The 16,641-nt window shown below is 42.8% G+C and overlaps 1 protein-coding gene across 1 annotated transcript in view; it reads right to left on the bottom strand.

Annotated features, from left to right (window-relative positions):
- LOC135316132 (GTPase-activating Rap/Ran-GAP domain-like protein 3) overlaps window positions 1-14,912 on the bottom strand; it is a 34,396-nt gene extending 19,484 nt beyond the window's left edge. The window contains 2 exon segments of the mRNA XM_064468191.1: window positions 359-428; window positions 14,734-14,912. Of these exon segments, the coding sequence (XP_064324261.1) occupies window positions 359-428; window positions 14,734-14,807 (144 nt within the window). The 5' untranslated portion in view covers window positions 14,808-14,912.
- Window positions 14,913-16,641: the final 1,729 nt, after the last annotated feature.

Raw genomic sequence — 16,641 nt, 5'->3', positions numbered from 1 at the left:
ACACAGTTTTTAATTCACATAATTGCAAGTACCTCATCAAATACTACCCTAATATTTTGCAGTCTTCAGCTTACAAGAGGGAAGAAGGCTCAATTTCCATCAGGGGATTAAACACAATATTTATATAACACTTCCTGTCCCATTATGATGAAGTATTCATAAATAAGGCAGTAAAAAGATTTCCTAGCACAGGTCTAACATATCTATTCTGAAGCCTCTTTTATTACCCTATAACTTGCAAGTCCATCTTAGAAACCACATTTTCCAAACTAGATCCAATTTTTCACCTGGAAATGAAAATTGTTTGAGCTCTGCATTATAAGCTGCTAAAATTAAAGGACAGGATATGTAAACTTACAAGCTCCACAGATCCATAATGCTTTCTGCTAAACTCTCCACGTCTGCAACCCAGATCTTCAGAGACAGAGCTGGAATAGAAATTCTTCATCAGTGTACACAAGTCAACGAGCCTTAGTTCTCCTGCAACGCTATTCCCTGCCATTATCAAATATCATTCCTGCTAAACAAGGTTTGCAGTGCATAAACTCGTTACTGCAGGGAACAGTCCTTACAATGTGCACAATCTGTAGCAGCCATTGCAGTCTGGCTTTCATATTACCCCCAAAGGAAAAGAAATGTCTGTGTCCTGACTGGAAGCAAAAGCTATGATTAAATTAAATATTTGGTCATGACGTGATCAGAGTTCCAAAGTGGTGGTGGCTTACAACCACATTTTAAATTTGCATTTAATCTAAGGGAAGAAAAGCCTACAGTAAATTTAATGCCTCGAACAGGACGACTGCACTATGCTCATTAAGCTTGTGGTTAGTACCTTGCTACTGTTTTTTTCAGTCTTTTTTTTTACCCTACACACAAAGAGAAACTAAACAATTACTTTAATTCAGAAGTATAAGGAAAGAACAGCATTTCATAGGTTTCCCCCCACCAACCTTAACAAAGATAAAATTGTCAAGCAAGCAAAAGTAATCCTGCAACATGAAGTTCAAACTCTACGTGCATTATCACATATAATCTCATACCATCACAACACATTAAGCACATCACCGTGTGCTTCATAAGGTCAAGACAGATAGCAAACACCTTCTCTACCTATAAACACTAAGCCTCCTGCCTTTGCAATAGGGATATATGTGTTAAAAATACATGCTTAATAAAGATTTAGATGCAAATTTAACATAATCTTTGACTACCCAGTCTGTACCAGGGCTAGCAGCTCAATCCCTCCATCATATTCCAAACTTACAGTTCACCCTTCCGTCAGGAGTAATGAAAATAAAGTAATTTAATTTTATGGAAAACCACCCAACAAAAGAAAACAACAAGAAACCCTCTGTCTGGCAATAACAAATTTTCTGAGAATTATCAGTACTGTAAATTGCAATGTTACATCGATAAACAGGAAATATCTAAATTTTAATGCAACGGCCCTCAGACGCACTTCCTGACTGTAGGAGATACTGCAACACTGGACTCAAACATTTTAATTTTTAGACAGCTCTCTATCTGGATTTGTATTTATAAGTACTTAACATTTATTAAACATGATTCTTATTTCTGAGTTCTGTCCACTTGGATTTTGTGTCATTACCCAAGGAGAAGGAATACAAACAAGAGGTATCTAATAAAAAACTCATCAAAATAATCCTAGTATTCTCTTCCAGTACGTAAATTATGCAGGAAGGATAAGAACATGACAATAACAGTAATTTTAAATGACACAGACGCTGAAGCAGGAACGTTAGCTGCTGCAACAACAAAGCTGTGTTTCCAATTTCATGTGAATAAAACCTCCAGATGACACTACTGCTTCAAGTAACCTATAGCATGTACTTTCTCGGTCAGTTGCCTTTCAGCAAGATCCCTTGTCACACAAACACATCTATACTGCTTCCTAAGCAAAAATGACCATATGCAGGCAGTTTGACCCCTGAAGGAAAGTGAAGCCATAGTCTGCGTTCCAACACCTATGGGGGCACATACATGCCACAGCAGCAGTAATATGAGTGACTTGAGGAAAACTGCCTACAAAAAATGAGGCTAATCCACATTAGATGCAATTTTTACAAGCTCCAAACAATCATTCAGTTGGAAGTGTTCTGTCCTAAACACAAATACAATGACTTAAGCTTTCAGCTTGTGGTTGCTGGCACCACTAACTTATGTTTGACTGGGGACAGTTATTACTCTTAACTTTCCAGAGAATCGGCATGAACTACCTTCCAGGAAAACAGTAAGTTCCCATATCAGGAATCTTCACAGCAGCAATGGAAAAAGTCTGTGATACAAGAGGAAGTTGGGCTTGGGTTCTGATCTAAGAGCTCTTGTCATCAAAGCAGCTACAATTTGATCTTTCTTATGATGTGCTGTTTGTAGACATAAGTATTTCAGGCCTTACCATACTTGGGATGAAAAAAACAAATGTTAAAGCCTGTAGTTCACACAGCTTGTACTCTAATTGAAGTAACAACAGTAACTCCTCCTTTTTCTCCACAGCAAGACAGAAAGCAGTTGGAGGAAAAATGAGAAGAGAAACAGTATTAAAACTTTAGAGACACAAATTAAAAGTGAGCCACAGTAAGAGTCAATTCCAGTGAGTAAGGCTACTTCAGGCTGCTACCTTAGAAAAGCATGCCCGGAAGACGGAATTTTCAAAGTTTGCAGCAGCACATCCCTACCTATCTTTTCACATTTGTGACACCGAGAATTTTCAGAGCCTTATCAACTGGAAAAAGATGAAACAATCTTAATGGAGACTAACAGAAGAAACTGTTCTTAAGTCAGTAAGTCTGAGCATCCAGAAGTAGGTTCAAATCTTAAGCAATCACACACCACAAGGACTTCATGTCCAATACTTTTATACACCTACCACCACGGCTGTTGGACCTTTGAGTGAACCTTGCCATGCAATACGGCCACGTTGTTGCACAGAAGTTGTAGCGCACCACACTTACAGCTGCTCCTTCTGAGGCCGCAACACAGACAAGATGGCCCAGAGTAGTGAAAAGACCGAGTGTACCTGTGACCTGCACATCTCAAAGCATCTTCTGTTACAGTTACCTTATACTTCATGTGGTTCTGTAGCATTGACACACCCACTTGAAGTGTATCTGGACAGCCTCTTCTCATCCTACTCTTACATGCCATTTACAAGAAATCATGCATGTTTTAGATTTTATTGCAAATGCATCATCTTCCATCTTTGCATCATCTGAAGAGAAGTATTAAAAAAAACCCCAAACTTTACTTCAGTATGGTTTGCAGTAAAGAAAAATTTTGAAGCTATTACTTGTGAGTTCTCATCTTTTCTTTCAGAAGGAAACACATAAATCTGGCTAACAAATCTTCTCTGCAGTTACTAAGAGTGAGAAACGTAAAAGTATTTCAAGATTAGCACCTATACAGATGAAAAGAAAGACATCAGATTTTCTTTTCTCTTCCAGCTAGAACAAAGAGTTCCCAAGTTTTGTTTTGTACAGGCTGAAAGTGATCCTTTGCCACTTCACACACCTTGGAAAGAATTTAGGAAGCTCACATAAAACCTAGAAAATAATAATACATCAAATGCAATTTTAAGAGTTCCTGCATTTTGAGATACACATTAAATTTGGCAGATGATTCACAGAACAAATGGAATGCCTCATTTGCAATATATTTTAAGGCATTGTGGGTCTTTTTTTTTTCTTTTTCACTTTTACAGAAAAATCAGGTAATGCTAGCATTTTCTTTGTGTGCTACTTTTGTTCCACAATATTCATTTTTGTGGCTAGTGTGCTAGTTGCCTTAGAAACTACTGTAAAAGCAACTCCGATCAACAAGCACTTGTCACCATCAGTACTGGTGGCAGAATGTTATGGAAACAGCAGTCAAGAGAAATTTTGCTGTTGCTGAGCTCTGAAATTCAGTCTTTGATCAAAAGAAATGTATGTAAGACAACAATTCAATGAGCGGGTTAAAAAAAAATCCAACCACAGTCACTAGTACAATAAATCTTTTCAAGCCTTGGGAAAGCCAGGTAACTGTTTATCTGTCTGACAGCTGGACAACCCCAAACATAAATATAATACAAATTAGAAAGTCACTGCAAAGAACATCTGGCCTACTGTGCTTTGAATGGAACCATCTCTGCCTGGATAATTTTTAGAGACTTTCATCAGTCATGTGATAGCGCCACAAAGCAGAAGAAAAAGCAAGCTGAGGTTTATAAAGCTACTTTTCTGCCTCGTGGCAAAGCTAACCTCAAAATACATGAAACCAGAGGAAAATGCCATCTCCTGAATTACCTGCATAATAAACCCAGGGAGTTATGCGGGCATTTTAGAACTATCTGCATACATACAAACTAAGTCCTATACCTTAATTTGGTGATATTTCAGCTGAGTGAAAGTCAAACTCTATCAGGGAAAGCATGCTGAGATCTGAGCACATTAATGTAGCAGAGATAACAAAATCAGAAGCTAACAAAGAAGCTTTAAAAAAGTAAAATATGAAAAGAGGATTCAAAACCAAACATTCTATAACTAAGAAACGGATATAGGTATACAACTCATTAATGCACTAATGTAACAAAATACGGGTTATCGAGCTAAAGGAGGACACAATGTGAAAGACATTAATTTAGAAAGAAAAAAAGTCAAAGTGTATATTAAGATATATGCCTGGCAGCCCAGGTAAAGAGCCTACAAAGCAGCGTCCAAAACATAGTGGCAAAATTAAGAGCAGACCAAATACACTGCATTGAAGAGGCAGGCTGAGGTACAAGACTAAGATTATTAAGATACATCCCAACAATAACTACTGCAGTAACATTTCCCAACCAGTGTCTCACAACAAAACAAAAGATAAAGTGAGGTGCAGAGTTAAGTTTGGGTTCCACCATAAATTTTTTTTCCCCTCAAGTTGGAAAAGATGATTGTCCTCCACACTCTATCAGGTATACTCAGTATTGCTTCTGGCAAAGTTCTGGAGGCTGATTAGCCCGAAGAAAGGTTCACCATAAAGACTCCCTGATGTCCGTGAGAGAAAGGATACTGAAGGAGACCGTCTGATCCACAAACTTATGGTTTGCCTGCACTTGCAAATACAAAGCTCTTCACAACGGGTGTGAGGTCTACAAAACTATATTTCTAGAACACGCATGTGTCCTCTATTTCAGATTCTCAAAAAAAATTCTTGACCTAAACAATCCCAGTGGGCTTATTAGACTTTTTTTTTTTTGCATTTCCATGACGACAAGCCATAAAATAGCTGCCTTTAGGAGGCACTCCAGCATACTCCAACATTCCACATTTCACCAGCTTTGCTGGCCACAGAATGACAGGGAGGAAGGCTGTTTTAGAGTTCTGCCATTGCATGATAGACACAATGATAAGCATGCGGACAGTAGCCAACAGCAGTATGCATAAAATAAGGAGACAGCACTGTCACATTCTGCAAGGAAAGTGGCAGAGGCTTCACACCACTGTTCATCAGGTCTTGAGAAGAGTTAACGCAATACCACAGCCAGCCTTCAGAGCAATCCCACTGTCACAGACACCTATGGCGACACAGGTGAAAGAGAAAGACGTGATATCCACCCATGCCTTGTAAGGCGAACCCACGGGATTCCATTCCAGCCCAATTACCTAAGATCTATCCCTGCTGAGGGTACAGAGATTCACAGATGCAGTGAGATAGGGTATATCCATCAAATGATGCAGAGAAGAACACCAAGAGCAAGCAAGTCTCATGGGAGAAATAATCTATTTTTGTAGACCATGCGATATAGATGGAAAATGCAGGCAAGATCAGGAAAAGCATAAAGAACAGTTTGTGCACCTGAAATGTTTATGCTCCTATCCTCTGCACAAACTACATTCCAATAATTTCAGGAAATACATCATCTCACCACAAACCACAGCCTTTGGTATCAAAAGCATTCTCTGACACCGCTCTCGCTATTTCAAAAACAGGAGTGTATCTGAGGAAAATGCTGATGAAAACAACAGTGTTTTGATATTAATATTCTTATCCATTTGCATCCCAATTCGAAGTGCCTAAAACTCACCTAACTTCCGAACGCGCTAGCAGTCCTTTTAAAAATCAGAATTATACCCAATAGGTAATCTCTGCTTCTTCTCAACCTAACTACTTCATATCACATTTCTACTTCACATTATACTTGTCATCTGCTTTGTATCAAGCACTTAAAACAGAATCTCACACCGGCATAAATGCTACACAGACATGTGAATGTTAAGCATCTTAGGCCCAATTTATGCATAGGGAAGATTTACATTATCATTCTATTTGCATAAGCACACATATTCCCCTATGAATTCTAGCCTGCATAGCTCTTTGGCTCTCCATTCTTGGTTACTACCAAGACTTGTACAGATCAACTCTCTGACATACCACATTATTAATAAAATATGCTGTGATTAATATTAGCTTTTCTTATTAATTTCCTTTATTGGATTACATCCTTCCTCGGTCCTGACCTGATCTACACCAGAAAAACACTGCTGCTCCAGTTATGCCAGTTTTAAAATAGTTTTCATCGTATTAAGAGGAACTGCCAGCATTGAAATACTTAGGTTAGTTTACCAGTGGCTCAGACCAGTTGGGCTTAATTATTTAAAATTTACTAATATTGCCAAGTGTTTTAATACAGATGAGCCTTCCTTCCCATCCATTAAAAAAAAAAAAAACCAAACAGGTTTTACCCATGTGTAATGCACTTAGACTATACTCTGCCTCCCTCTCCCATTTGTTTGGGAACGCGGGTGCTGTTCTGTAAACGTACAGTAATGAGGAAGAGGAAAGAGGAGCAGCTTCCTCCCATTTCAACAGAAGCTCCTACAAAATTTAACAGTCCTGAAAGTCGAACAACAGAGCAAGTTTAAATATATTTGCTAATCTAAACTCAGGCGTGTATTTTTAGGATCCTAATGTCAAATCACAAGTTTTATGTGTTAGGAGTTTGACACTGGAAAACGTTTTACCTGGGGGGCGGGGGGGGGTAGTGGCAGAAGGGGGTGAGTTTGCAGGTTGCACTTGTGTGATCACAACGACATAGCCTGCATGCCTTCTGGGCTCTCCCTTCTCCTGACCACCTAGAGCTTTACTGGCCACTATCGGCTAAAGTACTTGCATTGAAGAGGCAGGCTGGGGTACAAGCGCACTCTGCAACCAGGCACTCGCAGCTGCCACCCCAGCGGCATCTGCCCGCAGGAGCGTAACGCGGAACAAGCTGCCAAATCGACCCTGAAGGCGCTCGCCTGGCTCCGCCCACGCCACCCGCAGCAACCCGAGGGATGGGGCTGCAGCCCCAGCGCTCCCGCCGCACCTCCGCGCGGGAGCCGCCGGCGCCGCCCGGCCCGGCCCGGCCCGGCTCCGGCGGCCCCTCCAGCCCGCCCCGGCCGGTGGAAGCGCAGCACCGCCCCTCCGCCATCGACAGCGCGAGCCCGCATCGCGCCGCGCCCGAGCTCAGCCCCCGCCTCCAGTACCGCTGAGTGAGGCCGAGGAACCGGGTGGAGGCCGCCTCTGCACTGCTCAGCTCCATGCGGGCGGCCAGCCGGAGGCCTCACCCCTCCAGCGTCGCTCCCGCGGCTCCGTCCCGCGCCGGAGAGGCGACGGGAGCTCCGCGCACACATCCCGCTACCCGGCGCACGGCCGCCGCGCGCCCGCCCCGCCAGCCACTCAGACGCCGCGCCCGCCGCCGCCAGGGCCCGCCGGGAGCTGTAGTCCCGGGTTGCGAGCCAGCGGCCCGTCCTCCGCAGCCAGGAGCTGCGCGCTGCGAAGCGAGCGACGGGGTCTGCGCCCCACGCAGCGAGGGGCTTTATCCGGCACCGCCCTGAGGGGCCGGGCCCGGGGCAGCACCCCCGCGAACGCCGGCTTGGTAAACGCGGGGAGGTGGGGAAGCTGGCTCCCGCGGAGTCGTGATGTCGGAGCTGGTTGCTATTCAACAGGAAGGCGCAAAAACTCTTCGCCAGCTCCCCATCCACCTGTGGTCTCTGATGCATTCCAGGAATCAGGCTTAATGCTACTACCGTTGCCTCAGTAAAGGCACATAAAACGTTTTCTCAACCTGCTCACCTACAGCTCAGAATCTTTACAAGTGCAGTCCTCTCACACACCGACATTCTCTGTCACGTTCAATCGCAACCAGCCAGCCAGCAGGGTGAAACCTTACCAGGCAAGTCGAAAAGTAAGACTGCACGTGGGCAGTCTTTGGCTTGCCAGCCAGCACCAGCCCACTTCGTCGCAATTGAGCCTTAAACCATCTCCACCTGTGTGACTTCAAAAGTCTAACACATAACAAAATAAAAGCGCTGTCCATTGTGTGAGGCTTCTCCCCATTTCCTACTGTTACACAGACATACACTATCGTTCTCTACCTTTTCAGGAAGTAAATATAGCTTGCGCTTGTCATATGACATAAACCTTCGAGGTCTGAACCCCCACGTTGGGTATCAAAGCGTGGCAAGGTGACCAAAAGTAGTGTGACCGTGTAAGAACTTATTTTAAAACATTTCAGTAGGAATTGAAACCAGTATTACCATCAACTATTACAACTAAAGATGAAACAATATTTTGCTAGAGTAACAACTTGTATCATGGGTAATCATAACTTGGATTAATGTATTCTGTTCAGACAGATTTCTTCAGTAATTTCAATCGCTTGTATGTTTTGTAATGAACTGCACTGCATTACTGTGCATTATTAAATACTGCAGCCATCCATGTAGTAACTGTAATGAATTACTCCATTATGTGATTGTGTATATATTCTTATCTTTCTTTACAACAATTATTACAAAATAGCAGCTTCAGGTAATATACTAAAACTCTACTTTGAGGTTTGAATTTAATGAAAAGCTTCCCTAGTGTTGAAAGACAGTTCAATTTCCAGAACTCATGTAATTCTGGGCCTCTCTGCTTATTCTGTCAGCCACTAGAAAATGAAGAGTGATACAAGAGGGCAAAGGTACCCATTATGCAGAAGAAGCCACTAAAGACCAACTTCTAATAAATGCTGATCCGCGCTGGACTCAAGTTGGTGATGTACCACTGAGGAATTCTGTCAAGCATTATCCTTGCTTTAAAAAATTCAGACGATGTAGAATTATTAGAGCTTATTAGAGTTCTAAATTAGAATTATGTAGAGCTTATTAGAGTTAAGACCCATTTGGATCTTCTGTAAGTGAAATTTCCGACATATTGACACCTGGGGGTAGCTTCATAATGGAGCATCTGGCAGCAATTCTGACTGAGTCTGCACCCTCCGCCAGTTCTTACTTCTCCTTCTATGTCACAGCGTCAGCCTTTGCTGTCAATTCTGCCATTGTGTTTCAGGAGTCACACTACCAGCTGCTCAGTAAAATAACTTGGGGTTAAAAAAAAAAAAGTATTTTAAAAATGGTAGGGAGAGACTTTTTGGCTAAGCAGGGACTTAACGCGATACAGCTGGATTGTGAGTTTAATGATAGATTGATTTGAGCAAAGTGCAAGCATGAATAAAGTGATCAAACGCATTTGGAACCCAGCATACTATTATTCAGAACCTCATGTGATCATGTAGGACTACCTACAAGTTACATGTCCCACAGCTGCTCAGTTTGGCAAACGGCGCCTCAGGTCCAAATCAAACAAATTATAGCCATATGCCCAGCCTCTCACCAAAAACCTGCAGTTATTTCTAGAGAAACGTACCTCTGTCCCCAGACAGCTGATGGTTGCATCTAAGTCTGTAACACAACATTCAATAAGCAAAACTTAAATATGCTTTTCCCCCCCCCAAGTTTTTACCCCCAGCGCTAAAATACAGTGAGAACTCCATGCATGGGGCACTCCTGGAGCAACATCTCTTCCTGCTTTCTCCTGCACACTGCCTTTTTCCTCATACAGATAACTGTGGCCTTTCATAGTTCTTCCAGCTAGAAATAATGCCATCAAATTTAAATCAGAAACATTTAAGAATTTTTTTAATAATCTTTGTTCATTAACTACATTATTGTGCTTTTACTCAATGTTAAATGTATGGACATGGGTTAACCCTCTACAGTCTGTCCCCTGACTACACCTTTGTTTTTAAAAATTAAATCTAAAAACCCCTATGTCTACAGGCAAGAAACTCCAAGAAGATAACTGGTTAATTACAGCAAACAGTGCCTTGTACTAGTTAACTGTATCACTAAATATTGTTTGTCATTTTGAAGGGTTATCTCCCATGCATGGAAAAGATCTTCCAGTTTTGGAAATCAATGGAAATAATGGATTTTAGCCCAGTAGAATAACACACTGTAAAGGATATCTTATTTGTTTGTAGACTACCTTTATAGAGCTCATTACATCATAACTTAAATGTCCAAACACAAAAATCTGACCATGTGCCAGTTGAAAGAAAATTTCAGCTAAACTCAAAGCTCAGTGCTTATATACCAAGAAATACCCTAACGAACATAAGTATGCATACCCAGTAAGAGAACTTAAAAGGAACTTCCATACTAAAGAAAAAAAAAAAGTATTTAAAGACATACCAACAATAACCCCTACTCAGTATTTTGCACTCACCACAACTTTCCTTCTCTCTAATATCTGGATTGCTTTACAAGATTGCCAAAAATGAGGCTTAATTTCTCTTGTTCCTTCAGAAGAACCTACTTCTGTGGAAATAATGAAACAGAAAGAACCTTCCACTTAAAGTACTTAATTTCCACTTTAATGCAGTTGTATTTACCCCATTCCTCTTCCCTTCTGTGTGGTAGGTATAAAACAGAGTTAATATGAATACATGCACTCACTTAAACCTAAGTATGCGCTCTGCGGTGCCTCTCCGTCATTCTGAAGAATACCAATTTTTAAAACACAACCACTCTTTCAAACAGCAAAGAAACATACCCTGCTTCTGCACAGATCTTAGCAATTGCAACAACAGCTTTTTCTCCATCAATGTCTGTCTCCTGAAATGGAAAGACTGAAAAAGTTCCAGGCCTGTCTTATGCCATACTGAAGTTTAACAGCACGCTAAAATTCCAGCCAGGGTAGAATGCAAACACAAAAGCCTCTGCATGAAAAAGAGCCACAAAAATTAAAGTTTGCAGTTTGGGGTTTTTTACGCATTTGCAAAACCCAAGCATTTCTGTAGTATGCTGTGATTTCAATGCTGCAATAAATCTTGAACATGACAAAAAAACCACAATATTTTTTACACAAAGGGCTGCCTCCCTTACACCATGCTGTCTCCCTTACACCATGCTGTCAACAATTATTTGGCCATTTTCTCAAAGAACAAGCACACAAAGATGGAAATGAGAAAGGTAGAAGCAAATTAAGAAAACAGTGTCTAAAGAGGTATGCTGCAAATACATTGGCTTGGTGCTGTCTAGCTAAAATTTGGGATTCCTGTTGGCAGCTTTTCGCAATGATAAATGTTTCTAGTATTCTGTTGCAGGGTGCAGCATGTCTCTGCAGTAGGAGGCTGGCAGACACACAAATAGCAGAACTGCCTTAGCTTTATTTGTACCTACTGCTGATTCTGTGTCAAGTTCCATACTTCCCCCAAAAGAAAAGAAAAACAACACAATACATAAAAATTTATTTTATAAGCATATGAACTGAGAAACAGAGAGAGAATATTTAAAGCAAGGGACGGAAAAAAAGCCCACAGCCTACAAACCATAAAGAAGAAAGTGTGAGAAATAGAATTATGGGAATATTAAGGAAAATAAGTTAATCACTGGAAAAGATACAGGATGGTAAAAACCTGAAGGTTCATCAAAATAAACCTTTACTTTCTTTGTTTGATTTCGAGAATTACATCTCCCTTCATCTGCTTCCACCTGTGTAACAGTATGGGTCATTCAAATCCATTTTGTACGGATTATATAAAGACCAATGAAGAGCTCAATTCACCAGACTAGTGGTATCTGTACTGTCAGTGATTTCAAACAGGGCTATTCTCCTCTCAAAACAAAGACTCTTCATCATTACTTTTATTAAGGCATTGTAAAACAAATTTACTTTCTAACAAACTTAAAGACAGATGAGATCCTTAGCACCTTGCTGACAAGGAATATGCTTTGAAAATGATTGCAGACTCTTAGACAGCAATACAGCTGATCTATTTGAGCCTGACAAGTAACACTACGATTAAGATTTCAAAATAACTCTATCAATCCATTTTATCTCCTTGACTTTCCCAAAAGACCACAAACTCACTTTCTGTGACACTTTAAAAGGATGAACTTTCCTTTTATAGCAAAACCATTTCATAACTCTCCACCAGTGATGTATCTCTCATGTTCTTCAGGGGCACACAGTACAAACTACTTACATAAGATACAACGATCCAAAAAGAGAATGTATGTTTGATTTCCTTTTATTAGACAAAATCAAAACCACTCAGCTTTTTCACAACTGGATAGCTACAAAAAAAAAAAAAAAAAGACAAGTCTAGAAGCAAAGTTCTCAAAAGCAGGCTAAGCCACAAAAATCGAAGTTTGAAGTTTGGGGATTTTTAAATGTTTGCAAAAGATGTGATGAGGTCATGAAAACCCTGAGTACATACAGGGCTAGAGTAAGATGGCTTAAGTTCTATTTAAGTCCACATAGCCTGCATTTTCTATCATCTCATTGGTTTTGGTCCTTTGAATATATTTAGCTAGTTAGGGACTTAGGTAGAATTCAGACCACTTGAATCTCAACCAGAAGGTCTGCATGACCGTCCACCCAGACGTCAACATTTCTAGTGCACAGCCAAACTTTACTCACTGTTACTACTTCCCAGCTTTCCCATTCACACTGTGCATTCAATGGGCCTGTGCAGACCTGAAGAGGTATGGGTTGGCCACTACCTGCGCAAGCCTGAGAATCAACATTCAGTGTAGCATACTTGCCATCCCTGAAGGCTTTCGCAAGGCCTAAGTTCAGCCTGCTTGCAAAACAACCACACAGAATGACAGACAAAGTACTTCATATAAGCTCTTAAACTAAATAGATAGATAGATAGATAATTTGCTTGGTGACAAAATGGATGAAGACCTTAAAAATTACAGTGATTGGTGGAGAGGAAGTAGGAAAGTAGTTTAGGCTTAGTGAAACAGATCTTCAGAAAAACCTACAATACTAGCAAGGCAAGGGACCCAGAAGGAGCAGACCCTCAGCTGCTTCTTACTACCCTGCTGTGCACCGATCATTTAATGGATTGTAAAGCACAACATAATTTCAGCCATCTGCAGAGAGTTTTGTGTGGAAAGTTCAGTATGCCTGCAAGCAGCAGAAACTAGTCAGTTCAAAGACAGCCAAGCAGATAGGTCAGATTTGCTGTGGAATGCTGCTCTCAAATCAAGATGCCACACCAGAATGACTTCCATTCACAATATGCAACTAAAATAGTGGGCTCACTTGGTGACTTGCCTGCCAGATGAAAAGCAATGGAATTCAAGACGCATCTAGACAGCATTGTACTGAATACTGAGGAAAAGCCAGTTATCACAATTTGTGCACAGATGAAATACTAAAATAAAAATTTTACTTAGAAGTAAGAAACTAGAAGTGTCACAAATAACATTCTCTGAAGTGTAGTCTGCATCGCACCTGACACCAAGCAGACAGGCAGAATCTCAGTGTGCAGTGGAGAATTTGGTACATGAATGACAGTTTTGCCTTACTAGAAATGAGGGAAGGCTTCTTGCAATGACACAGTTGATGCAAAGAGGGGTGAGAATCTGACTAAAATCCAATAAATACCAAACCAGAATGCTAGCTGTTAGGAAAAAAAACAACAACCAAGGGCAACTCCAACATGGGGACAAAACTTCAGTAAGTATTTTTAAGAAGACTAATGCACTAAATATGTAACTTACAGAGGAAAAAACCATGACCATTATACTGTATTTCTCCTGGGGGTTTGGGGGAGGGGGAAGGTGTATTACATAGCTAAAACCAAATTAATTATCTTCTAAACAGCACCGGAAACTTCACAGGATTGACTGAACTCCAGCTATTTTTGCAGGTAACTGGCTGAGCCAGTCATTTTCATAAAAACAATTATTCTCGGTAATTAAAATGTTTTAAATACCTCAGTAAAGCAGTGGATCAAGAAAAAAATAGATACCAGTTTTTAAGAAAACGATAGAATGCCTTGCTTTTTAAAAAATTATAAATTTCCCAAGTAGAACAATTAATCTGTACAGTTTTCAGTTATTTTTAAGGCAAAGTTAAAGGACAAGAATTTCTTTTCCCACAGGCAAGACTTTCTTAGGTCTCTGAGAATACGTGCGCATGCCTATCTGTACATATATGCAAAAATGTAAGTACAATTGAATATATATAGAACACAGATGTCAACAAAAGAAAATGTAGCCTTATCAAGGGTTGAAGGTTCATCCAGACCTCATCCAGAAGAGTTCTTCAGAGACTTTCTGTTTGTTGGTTTATTTAAGACAAATCTCTGAAGTCGTTTTCTCTCTTTTCTCATGTTTCAGGGTCACCATCAGGTCGGGCAGGCCGCCGCCGAAGGACGAGGAGTGCACCTCGTCTCCCCCTCCCAGGCCGGCGGCTTCGCCACCAGCCGGCCTTGCTGCCCCTCCGGAAGCCCAGCGGAGGGGCCGCCCGGCACCGCCGCGGCCGCGGCCCGCCCGCCGCCCGCGCTCCCGGAGCGGCGGTGGTTCCGAGCGCACCCCGCCGGCCGAGCGCCCGCTTCTCTCGGCGGCTCCCGAGCCAGGTAGTTACCAGAGGACTCTCAGAGGCGCCGGGCACCAGCAGCAGCTGGCGGTGAAGCTGCCCGGCACACCTGAGAAGGGCATCAGGACGCCCTCCCGCCGCGGCGCCCCCACGCTCCCGTCGATTTCGGCGCTCCCCTGCTGACGCGGACCAGGCGAGCGCACGGTGGCCGGGGGTGCGCTGCGACTCTCCCGCCCCCTCGCCCCCTCGCCCCCTGCGCTGCAGCACGGCGCCTCGGCAGCCCGGGGGCCCTCGGCAGCGGACCAGGGCGCAGGCCGCGGTGCCCCGGGCCGCGCCGGTCGCCGGGTCCTAGAGCCCGCGGGTCCGTGGCGCCGGCGGCGGAGAGGGCGCAGCGCTGCCTGTTAGGCAGCTCGAGAGCGGGAGGTGAAGCCATGCCCTGTCACTGTCACTGTCCTGGCCAGGGTCAGTTTCCCGATAGCTCAGTCCCTCCAGTGTATGGACTTTTTAAGAGGCCATGATTTCTATCCTGTCTTGGCTAGACACAGCTTTCTGAGCAGTCAGAAGGTCTGACTGCAAATACCAGGTGCTGTGGCAGTTACGTGCCAGCATTCGCTATGGAGGAAGGGCTAGGGCTCCACGTAGTGCACAACTGTAAGTGGAGTAGGGGTCACAGAGAGCTGGGGAAGTGGCGCTGGGTGGCTGGTCTTCCTAGCTCTCAGATAGATGAGAGGCATGCGTCTGGTGACAGTGTGCTGAATGGGCAGCGCCCGGGCACAGTGGCAGATGGTACCCTGGCTTTCCTTCTCCTGTGGCAAGTGAGAGGGTGGGCAGGTGAGAGATGACTGTTCGTTCCTCCTTTCTGTGTTGGGTGCGTGCATTTCATGCCAAGAGAAACACTTCGAGCATTGTGGTCTCAGTCTGTGCTGCAGTTTCTCCGAGTACCACCATCTACTGAAGGCTGGAGTTAACTGGGTACCTAAGTGAGCCTGACCGTCCTTGGGGGCTATGTGACATCCTGGTAATGAAGTGGAGCTGGAGGAGGTGAAAAAAGCAGTGTAGAGCCAATCTTAATTGTGAGAACAATTACAGGCCTTGGAGTAGGGATTGGTTCTGGGAAGGCTGTGCAATTGCCTGGCTGCTCGGTAACTTCTTGCCTTTTGCAGGTGCTAATGTATAGCCTGGAAGTTGAAGGAGCATCACCATTGGGAGCTCTGTAGAGATCTGTGGCCAGCCACAAAAGACAAGCTCAGAGTTGCACCTTGGCCACAGCTAAGTCCTGCAGCTGTGTTGCACACGAGGGAGGCTGGACGGGTGGAATTTGAAGGGTTTGAGACCAAAGCTGAGTGCAGGTACTGAGCAGGACACATATTTGCCAAGCAGTGGCAATTTGAGTGATGTGCCAAGTGGTTAAGCAGCTTGAACTACAAATGTTCAAAATGTGGGTAACAGGCTTAAAAAAAATACGATTTTACATCATAAGAAGTACTTCCCCAGCTGCAGTGTTTTATCTTTGTTCTGTGAAGCATTTTCTGGCTAGTCTTTAGGGTGGGATTTACTGGCCAGAGGCAGAAGTTTTAGAAGTGCTGTTAATGACTCAAGGAGGAATATTACCAGTTGTCACAACTGCTTCTCTCCTAGCAGGTTCTGCTTTCCTTATGGAAGGGCTGGTTGCTGGTAATAAACGTCACTGTCTCTGGATGTTTGCCTGTGGAGCTGAGAGGACCCCAAAATATTAAGTTAATTGTCCCTAATGCAGATGAATTAGTGCATATGGTGTTGCAGGTGGGTTCAGTGGAAGTACATTCCCATGCGGATCTTGTTCTGCTGTAGATAAACTTTTAAAGCTGTGGGCAAAAATTCCTCAGGTTCTCTTTACTGTTTTCCTGCTCATATGTGCTTTGGTGTTTCTTACTTAAAACTGAGGGTTCAGAGTCTGTCATTTATGGTTTATTTTTT

This window comes from Phalacrocorax carbo, chromosome 17 (genome assembly GCF_963921805.1).
Source record: "Phalacrocorax carbo chromosome 17, bPhaCar2.1, whole genome shotgun sequence".
NCBI lineage: Eukaryota > Metazoa > Chordata > Aves > Suliformes > Phalacrocoracidae > Phalacrocorax > Phalacrocorax carbo.
Note: the sequence above shows the minus strand (reverse complement) of the source record. Positions and strands in the feature narration are given on the sequence as shown.